Source organism: Chiloscyllium plagiosum, chromosome 23 (assembly GCF_004010195.1).
Source record: "Chiloscyllium plagiosum isolate BGI_BamShark_2017 chromosome 23, ASM401019v2, whole genome shotgun sequence".
Taxonomy (NCBI): Eukaryota; Metazoa; Chordata; class Chondrichthyes; order Orectolobiformes; family Hemiscylliidae; genus Chiloscyllium; species Chiloscyllium plagiosum.
Genome location: NC_057732.1, coordinates 31,999,864 through 32,017,659, shown reverse-complemented (window position 1 = coordinate 32,017,659; position 17,796 = coordinate 31,999,864). Strand labels below are relative to the sequence as shown.

Here is a 17,796-nt window from a genome sequence, read left to right as displayed (position 1 = left end):
CCTTCTTAAACATTGGCACCACGTTTGCCAACCTCCAATCTTCTGGCACCTCACCTGTGACTATCGATGATACAAATATTTCAGCAAAAGGCTCAGCAATCACTTCTCTAGGTTCCCACAGAGTTCTCGGGTACACCTGATCAGGTCCTGGGGACTCATCCACCTTTACCCGTTTCAAGACATCCAGCACTTCCTCCTCTGTAATCTGGACGTTTTGCAAGATGTCACCATCTATTTCCCTACAGTCTATATCTTCCATATCCTTTTCCACAGTAAATACTGATGCAAAATATTCATTTAGTATCTCCCCCATTTTCTGTGGCTCCACACAAAGGCAGCCTTATTGATCTTTGAGGGGCCCTATTCTCTCCCTAGTTACCCTTTTGTCCTTAATATATTTTCTGGTCATCTTCCTATCAGAAAGATGCTGTAAAACTTGAAAGGGTTTAGAAAAGATTTACAAGGATGTTGCTAGGGTTGGAGGATTTGAGCTGTAGGGAGAGGTTGAATAGGCTGGGGATGTTTTCCATGGAGTGTCAGAGGCTGAGGGGTGACCTTATGGAGGCTTATAAAATCATAAGGGGCATGGTTAGGATATATAGACAAAGTCTTTTCCCTAGGATGGGAGAGTCCAGAACTAGAGGGCATAGGTTTGGGGGGGGGAGGGGAAAGATATAAAAGAGACCTGGGGGCAGAGGGTGGTATGTGTATGGAATGAGCTGCCAAAGAAAGTGGTGGAGGCTAGTACAATTGCAACATTTAGAAGGCATCTGGATGGTTATATGAATAAGGAAGGGCTTGGAGGGATATGGGCCAGGTGCTGGCAGGTGGGACTAGATTGGGTTGGGATATCTGGTCTGCATGGATGGGTTGGACGAAAGAGTCTGTTTCCGTGCTGTACATCTCTATGAATCTGTGACTAAGTCAAATTAGTTTCTCAGATGCAAAGATCCTCAGAAGTAATTATGAATTTAATATATCATTAAAAACAGTTACACCCTGTTCAACAACGTGTCATTTCTGGTTTCAAGTGTTTTCAGTGAAAAAGTAAGTTCTTGCTTGCTCATTTGTAAATCATTGTCGAGTGGGAACTTCAACAGTGTGCTGCTTGGTAAAGCATAGAATAGCAACTTCTGGATTTCTGCATTTAACTACACATATGCATGCTCTGACAGTTTATAGCAGTTTCAATGTAACACTGATGAGCAATGGTGACATTTTCCCTGTTACTACGGTCCCAAAATGGACCAAAAGTCCTGTTTGCACTTTCTCTTTAGCTGGAAATCAGCTAGTGTCATTGCATTCAACTAGAAAAAAGCATTACTGAGTCTCACATAAATGTGAAACGCAAGCTTTCAAGCCATTGAGCTGTCGTACAGTGAAAAATAAAAACTATTTACAAAGCAGTGGATCAGTCTATTTTCATTATTTCATTACTTTAGAATTTTGTAATTTCAGGAAACATAGCAAGATCCGATAAACCACAATGAGGCAAATGTCCAATCTAACAATTTTTACTGATGTTTGATTGAGAGATTACTATTACTAAGAACACCAGAAACGTTCGTTTGAATAACAACGTGTGACCTTTTCATATTCAACTGAAAAGGAAAACTTTGGTTTATTGTCTTATCTGTAAAGTAGTATCTCTGACCATGCAGAACTGCCTATAATGTTGAAGCATTAACTTGGATCAAGCACTCAAATGTGGCTTGTTATTGAGTCAAGTCATGGATTCAAGTGTGTTATCACTAGCCTAAGACAATGATCTCAGAAAATCTCACGACAATTAATTGAAAACGCAATTTTGTGAAAATACCAATAAACAATCCCATAGACGAACAATAAATTAAGCTGAAGAGTATTATAGTACCATTTGAAAAACTGTATGTAGGATTACTGTCATGTTGCCTATAGAATCAAAATAGTTCAAATATCCATTCATTGCCCAAGTGCTGAGAAATTCTGATTGGAAGTACTGTACTCATTTTTCACAAACATTGTATCTTGTTCTCACTGCTGTGTGATCATGCTAAAGCAAGGTCTGATGGGTTTTTTACTGGTCAGCTTTATTGTCATTCTAATAATGCTACGTGGTTATAAAGCAAATTTTAGTAACTGTACAGGTGTTTGGGCTCTTTAACTGAAATGTCCTTTCTCAATGTGCTCTAGAGTGACTCCTAACATTTATTACATTTTTCAAATAGGCTTAAATATATTGTACAGATCTGTTTGTTTTTTGGGAAATTGAAGGAACCCTAATGACTTTTTTTTCTGGGCTATACAGACTTGTTTTGAAAACGTATCTTTCAGAGGACTAGGTTTCTGTATCCCCCACAAATGTACCCCACTAGCAATAGAGACTCCACTCCAGTTTCTGCAAGGAAAAAATAAGTTACATAATTTTCTAGAGCACCCTTAACTCTAGTTTCAGTTACAAAAATGCTTGCGATATTATAGCAGTGTACTTTGGCGCATTGAATTCATAGGTTTAATTTTTGATGTTTCTGGTGAAGGGACATTATAGTAGCGTATTAGTTTTTGGGGTAGACATTGTCCTGGATTTTTCAGTTAGCTGTGAAAGAACGGCACCTGCTGTTCACTACGCTGGTAAATGCCTACAGATTCTTCGTGGGCTTTTAAACGGCAACTTGCTGTCATCAGGCGTCTGATCCAGTTTGGCGCCCTTTACAGGGGACGTGTGGCATCTGAGAGCAGGGCAAGCAACAACGTCAGATTGAAGAATCCTCACTGAGACATGCATAGTCTAAATCAGTAAGTATAAATTGGATATTTTAATTTATTGTAAAATCATGTACTGGAAGCATCATAACTATAGAGAAAGAAAATTGGGATTAAGAGAGATAAAGACAAAGAAAAAATAATACATTTTTAACCTCTTCAACAATAATTAAAATGTGGAAAAAAGGTCGTATTCCACACTTGTAAAATTTAGTTTTCAGTGTTAGAGCAGTTGCTTGTCAGTCACTGATTTATCACACACTTAAAAATTCACTTGCACCTAACTTTTTCTGACATGTTTATTGGGTAACTAGTGGGTAAAAACTGCATCTACACACCTTTACATCAAGTTCAATGCCAGGTCTAAGAAGATACTAACGTAGCAAAGAATGGGTTATGTTGGGTCCCATGTCTTGGGTATCCGCTTTTAATTGTGCATGCACAGATTCTCAAAGTTACTTTTCATTTCTTTTCCTTAATGATGAGCTCTGTGATTCTTTACACAAAGTCTGCACTACCATGTTCACATTATTCATTGTCCCTTACCGTAACTCACTCATTCTCTCTTCAGTGCCATGAAACTGCTTACCTCCCTCAATATTTGCTGCTTACGTTGGTTAAGTTATAAAAATTAAAGGAGAGGGCCTCCTAATCACCTGTATCATTATTTGTCTACTTTTTCAACATTAATGTTTTACTCTTTCAGTCATGACGGTATACACAATTTTCTTTTTTGTCCTATACGTTAGGTTCCCTAGATGTTAACTTGAATGTCAGTGCTTAAAAGTTTTATTTAAGATTGGTAGAATAAGGATACCTGTATAGAGCAAGACCTTTTAAGCTATTTCTTTTTTACTTGTAGCTTCTGTGTTGTGTCCAGTGGAGCCAGTTGGAAGATGGTTTGAAGCACTTGTAAAGCGTCGGGTGAGGAATGTGTCAGCTTCCTTTCATGAGCTGGAAGATGAGAAAGAATCGTCATCTGAGTCAGAAGATGAAGAATTACAATTAGAGGAATATCCATTGTTGAAAACACTTGACCCAAAGGACTGGAAGGTGTGCATTCATTTTATTCTAATGATAATACTTAAAATTTCAGTTCCACCACTCCCCCCCCCCCCCCCCACCTAAACTTATTTTGTTTAAAACCTGGGTTGTATTTGCTGATGAAATTTTGCTGCTCAAGTTGTGAATTTCTTTCATGTCATATATCCAGAATTTTTCTTCTCTGCACCTTCACTTGATGCAATGGTTTCTCTGAATCAATTCTCCTACCTACCCAAAGGTGTGGCTTCTATTTTCAGAGGAGTCATTCCATGGTTGATGGCACACCATGGAATGACTCATTGAGCACACAGAAAGGGTCAGAGTTCTCCGCAGCAAAAAGAAAATCCATGGATTATTTAATAATTCAAACTGCATTTTTATTTATACAGTTATTGAATTGAACACACCATACTGATCTGTATTTAACTGAATATGATCCTCACTGAAGAAACTATTAGTAGCACATGATTTTAAGCACCAATTGGTTCGCGACCACTCATGATGATGAGAATGGTTGGTGATAAGGGAAGCCATTTATCTTCTTCTTAACAAACTTCTAATAAATACATTGTGAAGGTAGTAAATTTAGACAATCTGGCTTTCAATTCCACTGCTGTTAAGGTGATCGGTTTTGATTTAAAAATACTACTCTCCCAAGATGCTGCAAATTCAGAATATCCTGTAGAAATACTAATATGTTAACTCTAAAGATAGGAAAAGTTTATTTTTCCTTGTAAGTTATGAAGAAAACAGGAAACTAAATCTCAGCAACTCATATGGTACTGAGTGGAATGGTTTATTGATTAATCTACGATGTCCCCCTCTATAATACTTTCTTCATCATTTTGACAGTTAATTTTTTTTTATTGTTTGTAGAATCAAGATCATTATGCAGTCCTGGGACTTGTACATTTGAGGTACAAAGCAACGCAAAGGCAAATCAAAGCTGCACGTAAGTATTTTTCTGATATAATCTGAAGGATTCGCTCTTTTTATTTCCACTTATTTTTGCACCATGCTTTATGTTTTCAACTCATTTAAATTTGTTAATCAAAACTTGTTTATTCGACTTAATTTATATTCAAGGAGTTTAAAAATTAAATAGAAAATGTGTTGACCCTCTTACCTTGGAGGAAATGTTAGAATACCTAGAGATTTAATTTTGATACAATAATATTATGTAGAAATTTTGCAATAACATATTTTTTGTCCTTGATATTGGCCTAGAGTTTGCTGTCAAGAGTGTGGTGCTGGAAAAGCACAGCAGGTCAGGCAGCATCCGAGGCGCAGGAAATCAACATTTCAGGCATAAACGCTTCATTCCAGTGAGGGGCTTATGCCCGAAACGTCGATTCTCCTGCTCCTTGGATGCTGCCTGATCTGCTGTGATCTTCCAGCACCATATTTTCAATTCTGATCTCCAGCATCTGCAGTCCTCACTTTCTCCTAGAGTTTGCTGTGCTTGCTTTAACTTCTCGTACTTGTTGTTGATATTTGTGCTGCAAATATAATTGCCAACTGAAGTAGCAAGTGGAGTTTTAATTTAGATAAATGTGAGGTGTTGTATTTTGGTAAGGCAAATTAGGGAAGGAGTTTTCCAGTTAGTAGCAGGGCCTTACAGTGTTATTGAGCAAGGACCTAGGCGTGCAGGTGCATAGTTCCATGAAAGTGGAGTCGCAGAGTGGTGAAGAAGGCGTTTGGCATCACTGATCAGTGCATTAAGTTTGAGTTGGGATGTCATGTTGTGGCTACACAGGACATTGATTAGGCCACTTCAGAATACTGAATTCAATTCTGATCTCCCCACTGTAGGAAAGATTTTGTGAAACTTGAAAGAGTTCAGAAAAGATTTACAAGGATGATGCCAGGATTGGAAGGTTTGAGCTATAGGGAGAGGCAGGGGCTTTTTTTCCCTGGAGCGTCGGAGGCTGAGGGGTGACCTTATAGAGGGTTAACTGCTCGTAAATGGGAGTAATTCAATTTAGGATATCTGGTCAGTGTGGCCGAGTTGGACTGAAGGATCTGATTCCATGCTGTGTAATTCTATGACTCTATATATAAGCCTTAACTTTCTGTTTTGAATATAGTTTGTTTGCCAGTGTGTCATGTGAAAGATTGATCCAGAAGCTTAGACCTTAGCGGGTTAAGAGTAGAGTATTGGTTTGATAAAGGATCTGCTGACTGATTGAAAGCAGAGGTCAGGATAAATGGGTCCTTCTCTGGATGGTGAACTCTAACCAGCGGGGTGCCTCAGGGCTCAGTTCTCCAACCTCAACTATTTATAATCTATGTAAATGATCTGCAAACAGGGACAGAGTGAAACATAGCAAAGTTTGCGGATGATACTAAAATCGGTGGGAAAGCAGGCAGTGTTGAAGAGAGAAAGAGTTTACAGGTGGATATTGATAGGTTAGGAGAGTAGGCCAGAATCTGGCAGATGGAGTTTAACGTGGATAAATGCGAGGTTGTCCATTTTGGTCAGAAAAATAAAAGGGCAAATTATTATTTCAGTGGTCATCAGATTCAAAGTGTGTCAGTGCACAGAGATCTGGGCTTGTTTGTGCATGAATCATTAGAGTAGAAAAGTAGGTGCAGCATATAATAAGAAAGACAAATGGAATCCTGGAACTTATTACAAAAGGACTGGATTAGAACAAAAAACTGTTGATATAATTATTTAAGACATTGGTGAGACCACACTTGAAGTATTATGTCCAGTTTTGGCCTCCTTACTTGAGGAATGTGATGGTGGCACTGGAGGCAGTTTAAGAGGAGATTCACAAGGTTGATTCCAGTGGTGAAAGTGCTATTATACAAGGAGCAGTTGAATAGCTTGGGCTTGTGTTGAGAAGAATGAGGGGGCAATCTAATTGAGACATTTAAAATGTTAAGGGAGATTGATAAGGTTGACGTGGAACAGATGTTCCCCCTGTGGGACAGTCTTGAACAAGAGGTCATCGATACAGAATGAGAACTGTTAAGTTCAAAACTGAGATGACGAGGTTGTGAATCTGTTAAACTCACTCCCACAGAGTGCAGCAGAGGCAGTATCAATCAACAAATTCGAAAAAGAAATGGATATGTTTCTGATGAAAAGCAGGATACAGGGCTATGGAGAGCAGACAGAAAAGTGGAGTTGAGACCAGAATAAGATCAGTCACGATCATTTTAAATGGCAGCGAGGGCTCGAAGGGCTGAATTGCCTATTTCTGCTCTTAATTCCTATGTTTCTATATCTACCATGATTACACAGGAACTTCACACTTTTCATGACACAGCCAAAATGATGCCAATTTTGCAAAACTAATAACAAAACTGTAAATTTCAGACAGTGACCTTTGAATTTGTTTAATTGCACATCTGCCTTTGCCTGAAATTGCTGTGGCATTTGCATCTAGACATGCACTACAACAGGATTTTGGGTCATTCCATTGTGTAATTGGCCACATTTCATTGAAACAGTAACCTTTTGGGTTTTTGATAATTATTTTTTGAGTAAATAAAATCACTTGACGGTATTTCTTCATAATTCTGTACAATAGTCTTTTTTTCACTTGAAGGAAATCAATTAAATTTACCTTTGTAACACTGTTTGACCATGCAAGGGGAAAAATGTGGCTCAGGAACAGCAGTACGAATTCAAGAAAATCTCAACACAACTTATTATCATTAGGTACAAAATATAAATGTTTAATTTTGCATTTGGCATTCTCACTGGCAGCCTTGCTCAAATGAATTTTGGTTTGATTAGGCTTATCAGCAATAAGATTTTTAGTTAAACGTGGTTATAAACCCAGGAATCTTCCAGCATGGATTCTTCAAAGCTAGGACCTGTTATGTCATCAATTATGTGCAAACCAGGAGATTTGTTTTGCATGGATCTCCTTTTAAATGTTAGCATACTCTCATGGGCAAGCCTCTCTAGGATGTCAAAATAACTGTCAATGACTTGAGAAAGAAAACAGTGACATGCTATCATTGCTACTAATTTTTAAAAATTGTGTGTAAAATAGAAATAGCACATAGTAACATACAGTTGAAAAGCTATTTGGTTTTATGAATCTCTTAGCATCCTCTTATGAGCTCTAGCAGATTCACAGATCGGATTTGACAATCCAATCTATAAATAGACTGCCAAAACAAAACTATTGATAGCATTTGTTAGAATGTGTTTCTTTGATTAGAAAGTACAATTTGACATAAAAATAACTATTCATTGAATCATAGAAGCCCTAGAGTGTGGAAACTGGCAATTTGGACCATCCACACCTACCCTCTGAAGAGCATCTCACCTAGACCACGTCATCCTCACCCTATCCCTGTAATCTTTCATTTTGCACCTAACTAATCCACATAGCCTGCACATCCCTGGATACTATGGACAATTTAGCATTGCCAATCCACCCAACCTGCACATCTTTGGACTTTGGGAGGAATTCCAGAACACTGGGAGGAAACCTACACAGACACTCTGAGAATGTGCACACTCCACACAGTCAGTCGCCCAAGGGTAGAATCCCACAAATCGTGTCCCTGTTGCTGTGAGGCAGCTGTGCTAACCGCTGAGCATCGATGTTTCTACGTAATATATGCAGTACACAATAGGTTTCTATTTTTGCACCATTTAAAAAATATGAAATATACTGTGATTTCCCATGAAGGTCATTTATAAGGGCAGGGAGTGGAGCAATGAGTGGTAGTTGTAAACAGTTGGCTTTTGGAGGCCAATTGCTGCATGTCCCTACCTAAGGGAGTTAAGGAATTGGAAATAGATATTAGACAAGAAACTCAATTAATCGAAACAAATTTAGAAGTGGAGCTAAATCCCTCTTGAAGCGTACAGACAGTTTGGATGTGCTTCATTCAGGATTGTAAATGCAGGTTTCAGTAAATTGACTGTTTAAAACATTAATTTTTGTGTAAATCGATGTTAAGTCACTATATTTCCTTTTAGATAAGGCAATGGTATTGAAACATCATCCTGACAAAAGGAAAGCTGCAGGTGAACAAATAGGTGAAGGGGACAATGATTATTTTACATGTATTACTAAAGGTAAGATTGTACTTCTGTGCATCATAAGTAAACTTGTGCAAATATCTTTTATTGTTACATTTTTTATTGTTACTTTTATTGAATCTGAAGGCCAGATACATAAACCCTTGCTGTAATATGTCAAACCCTAATTTGTGAAAAATTTCAATTACATTTTAAATGTAAAAGTGATAGTAAGATTTCATTGTAATTAAATTTTTCAGTTTGGTTTGTAACTATGGGCTGTTTGGATTTTGGTAATTTGTTAATAGCATTTTTATTACCTTGCAGCCAATGAAATACTGTCAGATCCCTTGAAACGGCGAGCATTTGACAGTGTGGATCCTACATTTGACAATACAATACCTTCTAAAAGTGAGGCAAAAGAAAATTTCATTGAGGTGTTTTCGGCAGCTTTTGAGCGGAATGCCAGGTGAGTGGCAAATACAAAATCCTAATGTTTTGTAGCTCAGTTTATTCGGGCCTGTCCCAATAAGGTGCATAAGGCAATGTTATTAACTTATGCTTTTGTCATAATGTAACATATTGTTAGAAGTATTGGAAGTTGCAAATTGTGATCGCAATCCATGATCACAATTTACAAAATATTCGTCCAGCCGTATCAAAGATTTCCCACCCTATCAGTCTACTCTGGATCATGAATAAAGTGATGGAAGGTGTTATCAATTGTGCTTTCAAGCAGCACCTGGTCAGTGACTCCCAATTTGCGTTTCGCCAGGGCCACACAGCTCATGACCTTGTTATTAGCCTTGGTTTAAAAGTGGACAAAAGAGCTGAATTCTAGAGGTTAGATGAGAGTAACAGCCCTTGACATCCAGGTTGTATTCGACTGAGTGCGGCACCAAGGAGCCTGAGCAAAACGAGAGTCAAACTCTCTACTTGTTGGTATCATAGCTTGTACATAAGATATTGCAATTGGTGGAGGTCAGACATCTCTACAGGGCTTTCTCCAGATAGAGTCCTAGCCCCAAACCAGCTGCTTCATCAATAATCTTTTCTCCGTCATAAGGTCAGAAATAGGAGCTTTTGCTGATGATTGCACAATATTCAGCACCATTTGCTTCTCCTCAGATACTGAAGCAGTCCATGTTCAAATGCAACAAGATCTGGACAGTATCCTGGCTTGGCCTGGCAACTGGCAAGTAACATGTGCACCGCACAAATGCCAGACAATGACCATCTCCAATAAGAGACAATCTAAACACCATTCCTTGATATTCAGTGGTGTTACCATCACTGAATCTTCCACAATTAACATCCTGCATGTTACTGTTGATCAGAAACTCAACTGACTCACCATGTAAACAGTGGCTACAAGAACAGGTCAGAGGCTAGGAATATTGTGGCAAGTAACTCACCTTCTGACTCCCCAAAACCTGTCCATCATCTACCAGGCACAAGTCAGTAGAGTGATAGCATAGTCCTCAGTTGCTTGGATGGTTCAGCTCTAACAACACTCAAGAAGTTTGATATCATCCAGGGCAAACAGCGTGCTTGATTGGCACTATGTCCACAAACATTCACTCCCTCCACCATTGATGCTCAGGAGCAACATTGTGAATTACCTACAAAATGCACTGCAGAAATTCACCAAAGATCCTGGGGCTGCACCTGCAAACACCCCCCTCCACCATGACCATTTCCATCTAAAGGATAAGGGCAGCAGATACATGGGAACACCATCACATTCCAGTTCCACTCCAAGCCACTCACCATCTTGGAAATCTGTCACTGTTCCTTTGCTGTCATTGGATCAGAATCCTGGAATTCCCTCCCTAAGGACATTGTGGGTCAACCCACCTGCAGGTGAACTGCAGTGTTTAAGAAGGTGGCTGACCCCCAACTTTTCAAGGGCAACTAGCAATGGGCAATAAATGCTGGCCAGACAGCGACACCTAATATTTAAACCATGCCATCACATTACTTGAAATGGGGTATTGTTGGATAAAAGCTACATGGCAGACAATAGTGTGTTTCAGTTTGGGATAAAGCTGGCTTATGGTGATAGCTTTCAACTTTGTTGGGTATTTTGGTATTTCAAATGTTAATTTTGCATTATTCCTAATACAGACAATCAGTTGAATGCATTCAATAAGTTATGTTAAATTTGAGAACATCAAATCATCCAGGAAGTACAGAAATTTATTTAAAGGAGCATGAGGATAACTACAATTCCACTATCAGCATGTGCCGTTTCGTTTCATTTGGAATGTATTTGGAAAAATGATTTGGTTTGGCATCTCAACAGAAACAGTGGGGCTTTGTGCCTGCTTGACAATCACAAATTTTGTTTTCCAACCAGAAGTAACTAAACCATTGCAGAACTCTAGAACAGACATAATATTTCATAATTGGGAGCCAGCTTTATAACTAATGTAGCAATATATCCAGAAAGACCTTATGATAGCCTGCAGTTGAACATAGATGAACTATTCTTTAATTTGATCTCATCTGTACATTCATACAGATATGGAAAAAATGGAAATGGTGTAAATAAAATATTGCCAAAATGGAGCTGGTACTGCAGTATTTGCTCATTTGGGGGAATTGAGGGATACTATACTAATTGATCTAATGACGTAGGTTTTCTAACTTTATTCCATTCCCTCAGTATATGGTTTGCTTTGCTTTAGTTAAGATTAGGTAATCTTCATTTTAAAAACTCACTGACTAATAGTCAATGTATTTGTTCCTTTTATTTTTCGATACGATCGTATAATTTGATATAATGGATTGCTCAATCAGCATCTCCATCTCATTTTTACCATACACTAGCCAGTTTTCTGAACTCTGTCCCAAGTTTTCTCGAGATGTGTTTATATAAATCTAGTGTGTCTTTTACTTTTTTCAATGTACAAGTATTTTTCTTAATTTGTTTTTATAGTTTCTGTTTCAGTTGCAGATTGTTGAATGTGGTTTAACACTACTTCTTTTGAATACTGACATTTCATTTAGTTTCATTTATTACGTATAAAACTTGACTTGGATTGTATTTGTGGTTACATTTGATGAAGAAAAATACAAATGTTATTCCTCAGATGGTCCAAAAAGAAACATGTTTCCAAACTGGGCAATTTGAATTCTTCCTTCGAAGAAGTAGATTCTTTTTATTCATTCTGGTAAGTTTTTTTTTAAAATTTCCTAGTGTACTGTATTTTAGATGTTGATTGATGTTTATCTGCAAAACATATATGACATTTTAGCAAAAGGACTGAGGAAGTTTTAAAGAGGACAGAAAAGAGTTAGTGAGCTAGCTGCAAAGTATAGTTGGCTGAAAGATTCTTTGCCATTGATAGAGAATGGAGTGGCCAAGAATTCCGACGTAGATATATTTTCTTATTTAATTTATCCCCATTAATCAATTTTTTTTCAACCCACAGTTTAGCATTTTGTTTTTCTCACCCCTTTTCTCCGTTTCTTTTCTCTTCTGAAGTTATTGACAGGTTAGAACTCCTATCTAGGAACAGGAATAGGCATTCAATCTACCCAGCCTGCCCTTCCATTCTAGGTGCCCTTAATGCCCTTTCCCACACTGTTTCCATATCCCTTAATGCTATAAATCTCCAGAATTGACTTTTGTGTTTAACCTACTGAATAACTAAGCTTCCAAAGCCCTCCAGAGAATTCCAACAATTCACCTTGCTCTCAGTATTGAATTCCTCCTCTTATTGGTATAAAATGGCATGCCCCTTATCTTGAGAGTACATCACCTGGGTCTAGGTTACCAGCCAGGGAAACTTCCTGCTTATGTTCACCCTGTCATGCCCTGTAAAAATTTAAGTTTCAATAAAATCGTACCTCATTCTTCGAAAGTGTAAAAAATACATACCACATGCCAGGATTAAACTGATGAACCTCCATAGCACTCCCTCAGTGATAAGAATATCCTTCCTTAAATAAAGGAATCAAGACTGTCCAAAATACTCTCGGCAATTACTCAGCAAGGTTCTGTGCAACTGAATAAGGCTTTTGCTGGTCACCCTGTATAACCAAGGTGACTATGACTCTTGCTTGAACTTTGGCAATGAGCAGTACTAAAGTCGACTTGTGTGGAAAAACCTTGAACCTATAAATTATTTTACTTGATATCCACAGTCATAAAAGCAAAATACTGGGCTCCTGGAAAACCTGAAATAAAAGCAAAGAATTGGAGAAATTTAGCAGGTCTGGCTATATCTGTGGAAAGAGAGGCAGAGTTGATGTTTCCAGCCCAATAAGACTCCTCTTCATTGAAGAAATGTCAACTCTGTTTCTCTCTCCACAGTTTATTGCCAGATGTCCTGTGTTTTTCCAGCACTTTTGGTTTTTTTTTTATCCACTGATATATTTCTGGTTGTACATCCCATGGGTGTACTTGTTCCGTTTGCCCATTTCTCTTCCATAGCCTTGAAAGGAATAGACTTTCAGCAATTGGTGGACACTGCCATTACTGGAGTGTTAGAGTACTAGCAGTACTATTATTTAATTATAGGTTTGCTTTATTTTATAGTTTTCTCCTTTTAAAAGGGAAGGTTTTGTTTTTGTCTGACCCTGGGACAACCCAGTACTGTATCACCAGATCATTTATTAAATGGCTAAGACAGAGAGCCTTCTCTGATTTTCTATTTAACTGAGGAAATCTTACTGTACACAGAAGGACCCAGAATTTTTCTTGTCCATTTGTGTACAGATTCCCTTGTTTAAGCAATCAAACAGGTTAATCAACCTGTTCAAAGATATTATGCCGCATCTGTAGAGCATATAAAACATGACCCTGGGCTTTCTGATCCAGAGGGTGCTACCACTTCACCATAAGAGGCCCTCTGTTTTATGGGTACGCCTTACTGCGTATAGATTCCCTTGCTTAAGCAGTCAATCAGGTAAAAAATATGTAATCTGTATTTTAATATTGGCCTTGGCTGCAGATTGTGAGCATTTGGAAATTATGTAGATTCATTCTAATCAATTTTGGGTGTAAATTGGTGGCTGGCCACCCTCCTATCTACATCAGTGGAACTGATGTGGAGATGGTCAACAGCGTCAAGTTCCAAGGAGTGAGAATCACCAATAATCTGTCCTGGACATTCCATGTTGGTGCATTGGTCAAGAAGGCATGACGCTGCCTCTACTTCTTAGGAGGCTACGGAAATTTGGCATGTCCACAAGGACTCTTATCAACTTTTATAGATGAACCATAAAAAGTATTCTATCCAGATGCATTGTGGCTTGGTGGGGGCAACTGCTCTGCCCAGGACCATAAGAAACTATAGAGAGTTGTGAACACAGCCTAGTCCATCACACAAGCCAGTCTCCTATCCATTAACTTCAACTACACGCCTCAATGCTTCAGAAAGGCAGCCAACGTCATCAAGGATCTCTCCCACCCCGATTATAATCTCTTCCAATCTCTTCTGTCATTCAGAACATACAAAAGCTTAATTATATGTACCAACTAGTTCAAAATCAGCTTCTCCCTCACTGTTATTAGACTTCTGAATGATCTCTGAAGTTTAAAATCTAATGGTGATTTTATTTTTATGCACCTTCTCTGCAGCCGTAACATTATAATGCTCATCCTATTCTACCACCCTACGAACTTTGTATGTTATTATCTGCCTGTACTGCACACAAAACAAAATGTTTCACTGTACAATAATGAATCAAATAAATTGCTTCATCTTACATATTTCTAACATCAGAATTGCTGGACTACTGAAAGTGTGGTAAACTACCAGATAAATATGCCTTATTTCAATACTGATGTTTATGAAAATTTGACTCAAACTAGTTAATAGACCAATGGAAGCACTCTCACCTGTAAATCACACCCTAGAGTGCATCGGCGAGATTGACATTTCTTTGAAAGGCTAGAGACTCTTGCCCTGTCAGAAATGCTATTAGAAAAAATGTTAAAATTAGGTTCCATTTTTTTTTGTGTGGATGTAAAAGATCCTACTGCACTATTTAAAGCAAGGTGGAACGTTTTCTAGTTAGTTCAGGAAAACATTTCTCCTTCAACTAATGTTACTCAAAAAAGATTACCTCGTCATTTAGGTTTTCGCTGTTTATTGAACGTGTTATTAACTGCTATGTTTTCCTAATTTAGAATAGTGAATTTACTACTGTATTTATTGTGAAACATTCTGGGGTGTTCGACATTATGAAAGGCACATGGAAATTCTTTATATGTTTCATTATATTGCATGTTTCATAAAATCGCAGAATAATCTGGCCCGGAAGGATGCCAACCTCTTTAAGTCTTTGCCAGCTCTTTTGAACAGCAATGAATTAACTCTATTCCTGTCTTTTCCCCTCTTCCCTGCTTTTATGTTTATCTCCAGTACTTGTTCAATTTATCTCAGTTTGGCAGTGTGTTCCAATTCTTAATTCCCTGTTTTGTTTGAAAAGTTTTTGTTATCGATCCGAATTTTGCCAATTAACATCTGGATAGCAATCTTCCACTATTGAAAATATTTTCCCTTTATTTACTCTATCTTCAATGATCTTCTATAAATTTATCAAATCTTCTTCTCTTTTCCTTTTCTGTTCCAATCCAGCTGCTTTAGTCTGTCAATGTAACTGTAATCCATCAGTCCAGGAGCCATTCTAATAAATCTCTTCTGTGATTTCTTTGCAAAGTTTTCAAATCCTTTCTAGAATGTGGACTAAATTCCAGGTACTCCTGAGAGTTTCAGAAATTGTGGGCAGTCACTTTAGCAAATGTGCTCACCTGGCCATCATACGCTGAGCACACAATCACAACATTGATTTGTAACATGACATCATGCTATTGAACAATAATCACTGGATGGTATTTTCATGTTAGCAGCATAATTTGGAAGTAGTTTGAATAAAAAAAACTCCAAAATAGTAAGTTTAATCTTGATCCTTTCCAGCTTATTAAAATGGAATCAGGATGAAACAGCCATGGCTGACGAGAGACATCAGGGACAGCGTAAAAGCAAATAAGAAAGCATATAATGTGGTTAAGGGCAGTGGGAAACCAGAGGATTGGGAAGCTTACAAAGACCAAGAGAGGGCAACAAAAAAGAGAGAGAAGATTAAATATGAGGGCAAGCTAGCTAGTAATATAAAGGAAGACTTGGAGTTTCTTTAGAAATATAAAGGGCAAAAGTGGACATTGGGTTGTTGGAAAATGACACTGGAGAGATAGTAGTGGAAGGAACTGAATAATTACTTTGTGTCAGTCTTCACAGTGGAAAACACGACTAATATCCCAAAAATTCAAGAGAATGAGGGGACAGAGCTGAGTATGGTGGCCAACACCAAGGAGCAGGTGCTAGGAAAACTGAATGGCCCAAAGGTGGGTAAATAACCTGGACCAGATGGACTACACCCCAGAGTTCTAAGGGAGGTAGCTGAAGAGATAATGGAGGCATTGGTAGTGATCTTTCAGGAATTTCTACAGAGGGTCCGGAGCGATGGAAAATCTCTAACGTGACATCCTGTTTAAAACGAAGTAAGGCAAAAGATGGAAAATTACAGACCGATTAACCTAACTTTTCACTTTATACATAGACGATATAGGTGAAGGAACTGAGGGCATTCTGGGCTAAATTGCAGACGATACAAAGATAGATGGAATGGTAGTATTGAGGCAGTGAGGCTGCAGAAGGATTTGGATGGGTTAGGAGAGTGGGCAAAGAAATGGCAGTTGGAGTACAACGTGGGAAGGTGTGAGGTCATGTATTTGGTAGGGAGAATAGCAGCATGTTCTAAATAGGGAACAAATTCAGAAGTCTGAAGTGCAAAGAGACTTGGAAGTTCTAGTCCAGGAATCTGTCAAGGTAAACTTGCAGGTTGCATCAGTAGTTAGGAAGGCAAATGCAATGATGAAATTTATTTTGAGAAGATTTGAATATAAAAGCAAGGCTGTGCTTCCGAGGCTCTACAAGTTTCTGGTCAGACCACAGTAGGAGTATTATACGTAGCTTTGGACCTCATCTCAGGTAGGATGTACTGGCCTTGTAGAGTATTCAGAGGAGGTTAACAAGAAATCTCCCAGGAATGAAAAGCTTAACGTATGAGGAATGTTTGAGGACTCTGGGTCTATACTTGATGTAGTTTAGAAAGATAAGGGGGATCTAATTGAAATATGCAGAATACTGAATGACCTGGATAGAATAGATGTTGGGAAGATGTTTCTATTGGTAGGAGAGACTAGAACCGGAGGGCATAGCCTTAGAGTAAAGGGAAGTCCAAATAGAACGGCGATAAGGAGAAACTTTTCAGCCAGAGAGTGGTGAATCTATGGAATTCATTGCTTCAGAAGGCTGTGGAGGTCAAGTCATTGAGTATGTTTAAGACTGAGATAGATTCTTGAATATCAAAGGGATCAAGGGACATGGGGAGAAAGTGGGAGAATGGAGTTGAGAAACCTCTCAGCCATGATTGAATGATGGAGCAGACTCGATGGGCTGAATGGCATAATTTCTGTTCCTATGTCTTATGGTTTTATGGAAAGTTTGCAAAGGCACACAATTCTGTGGTTTCACTGACTCTGGAATAACATTTATAAAGAGTGTCAGTATTTAAATATAGCATTTAGATACAATGCTAAATTACTGTTGTGGTTGTCAGAGTAAAATTCACAGATTTATGAGCAGCAAATAATGACAGTAGCTGAGTATGTGAATTCTGTACATTGCAAGGGCTGGGTAACCTTTTTACCAAAACAACTTATATAATACAAAACTGAAAATGTGTTGCTGGAAAAGCGCAGCAGGTCAGGCAGCATCCAGGGAACAGGAGAATCGACGTTTCGGGCATAAGCCCTTCTTCAAGAATGAGGAAAGTTTGTCCAGCAGGCTAAGATAAAAGGTAGGGAGGAGGGACTTGGGGGAGGGGCGTCGGAAATGTGATAGGTGGAAAGAGGTCAAGGTGAGGGTGATAGGTCAGACTGGGGTGGATCCTTGGTGGAGTGGGAAGGGGAATTGAAATGTTGAGCCACAGGGTGG

The 17,796-nt window shown here is 38.5% G+C and overlaps 1 protein-coding gene across 2 annotated transcripts in view; it reads left to right on the top strand.

Annotated features, from left to right (window-relative positions):
- Positions 1–17,796, top strand: part of dnajc2 (DnaJ (Hsp40) homolog, subfamily C, member 2) — a 43,172-nt gene that overhangs the window by 4,106 nt on the left and 21,270 nt on the right. Inside the window, exons 2-6 of one of the 2 annotated variants that reach the window (XM_043713834.1) lie at positions 3,605–3,795; positions 4,663–4,738; positions 8,741–8,839; positions 9,110–9,251; positions 11,878–11,958. In XM_043713834.1, the coding sequence (XP_043569769.1) occupies positions 3,605–3,795; positions 4,663–4,738; positions 8,741–8,839; positions 9,110–9,251; positions 11,878–11,958 (589 nt within the window). Of the gene's footprint in view, positions 1–3,604; positions 3,796–4,662; positions 4,739–7,364; positions 7,460–8,740; positions 8,840–9,109; positions 9,252–11,877; positions 11,959–17,796 lie in introns of those variants that run through there. The other variant, XM_043713835.1, reaches the window with a different exon arrangement.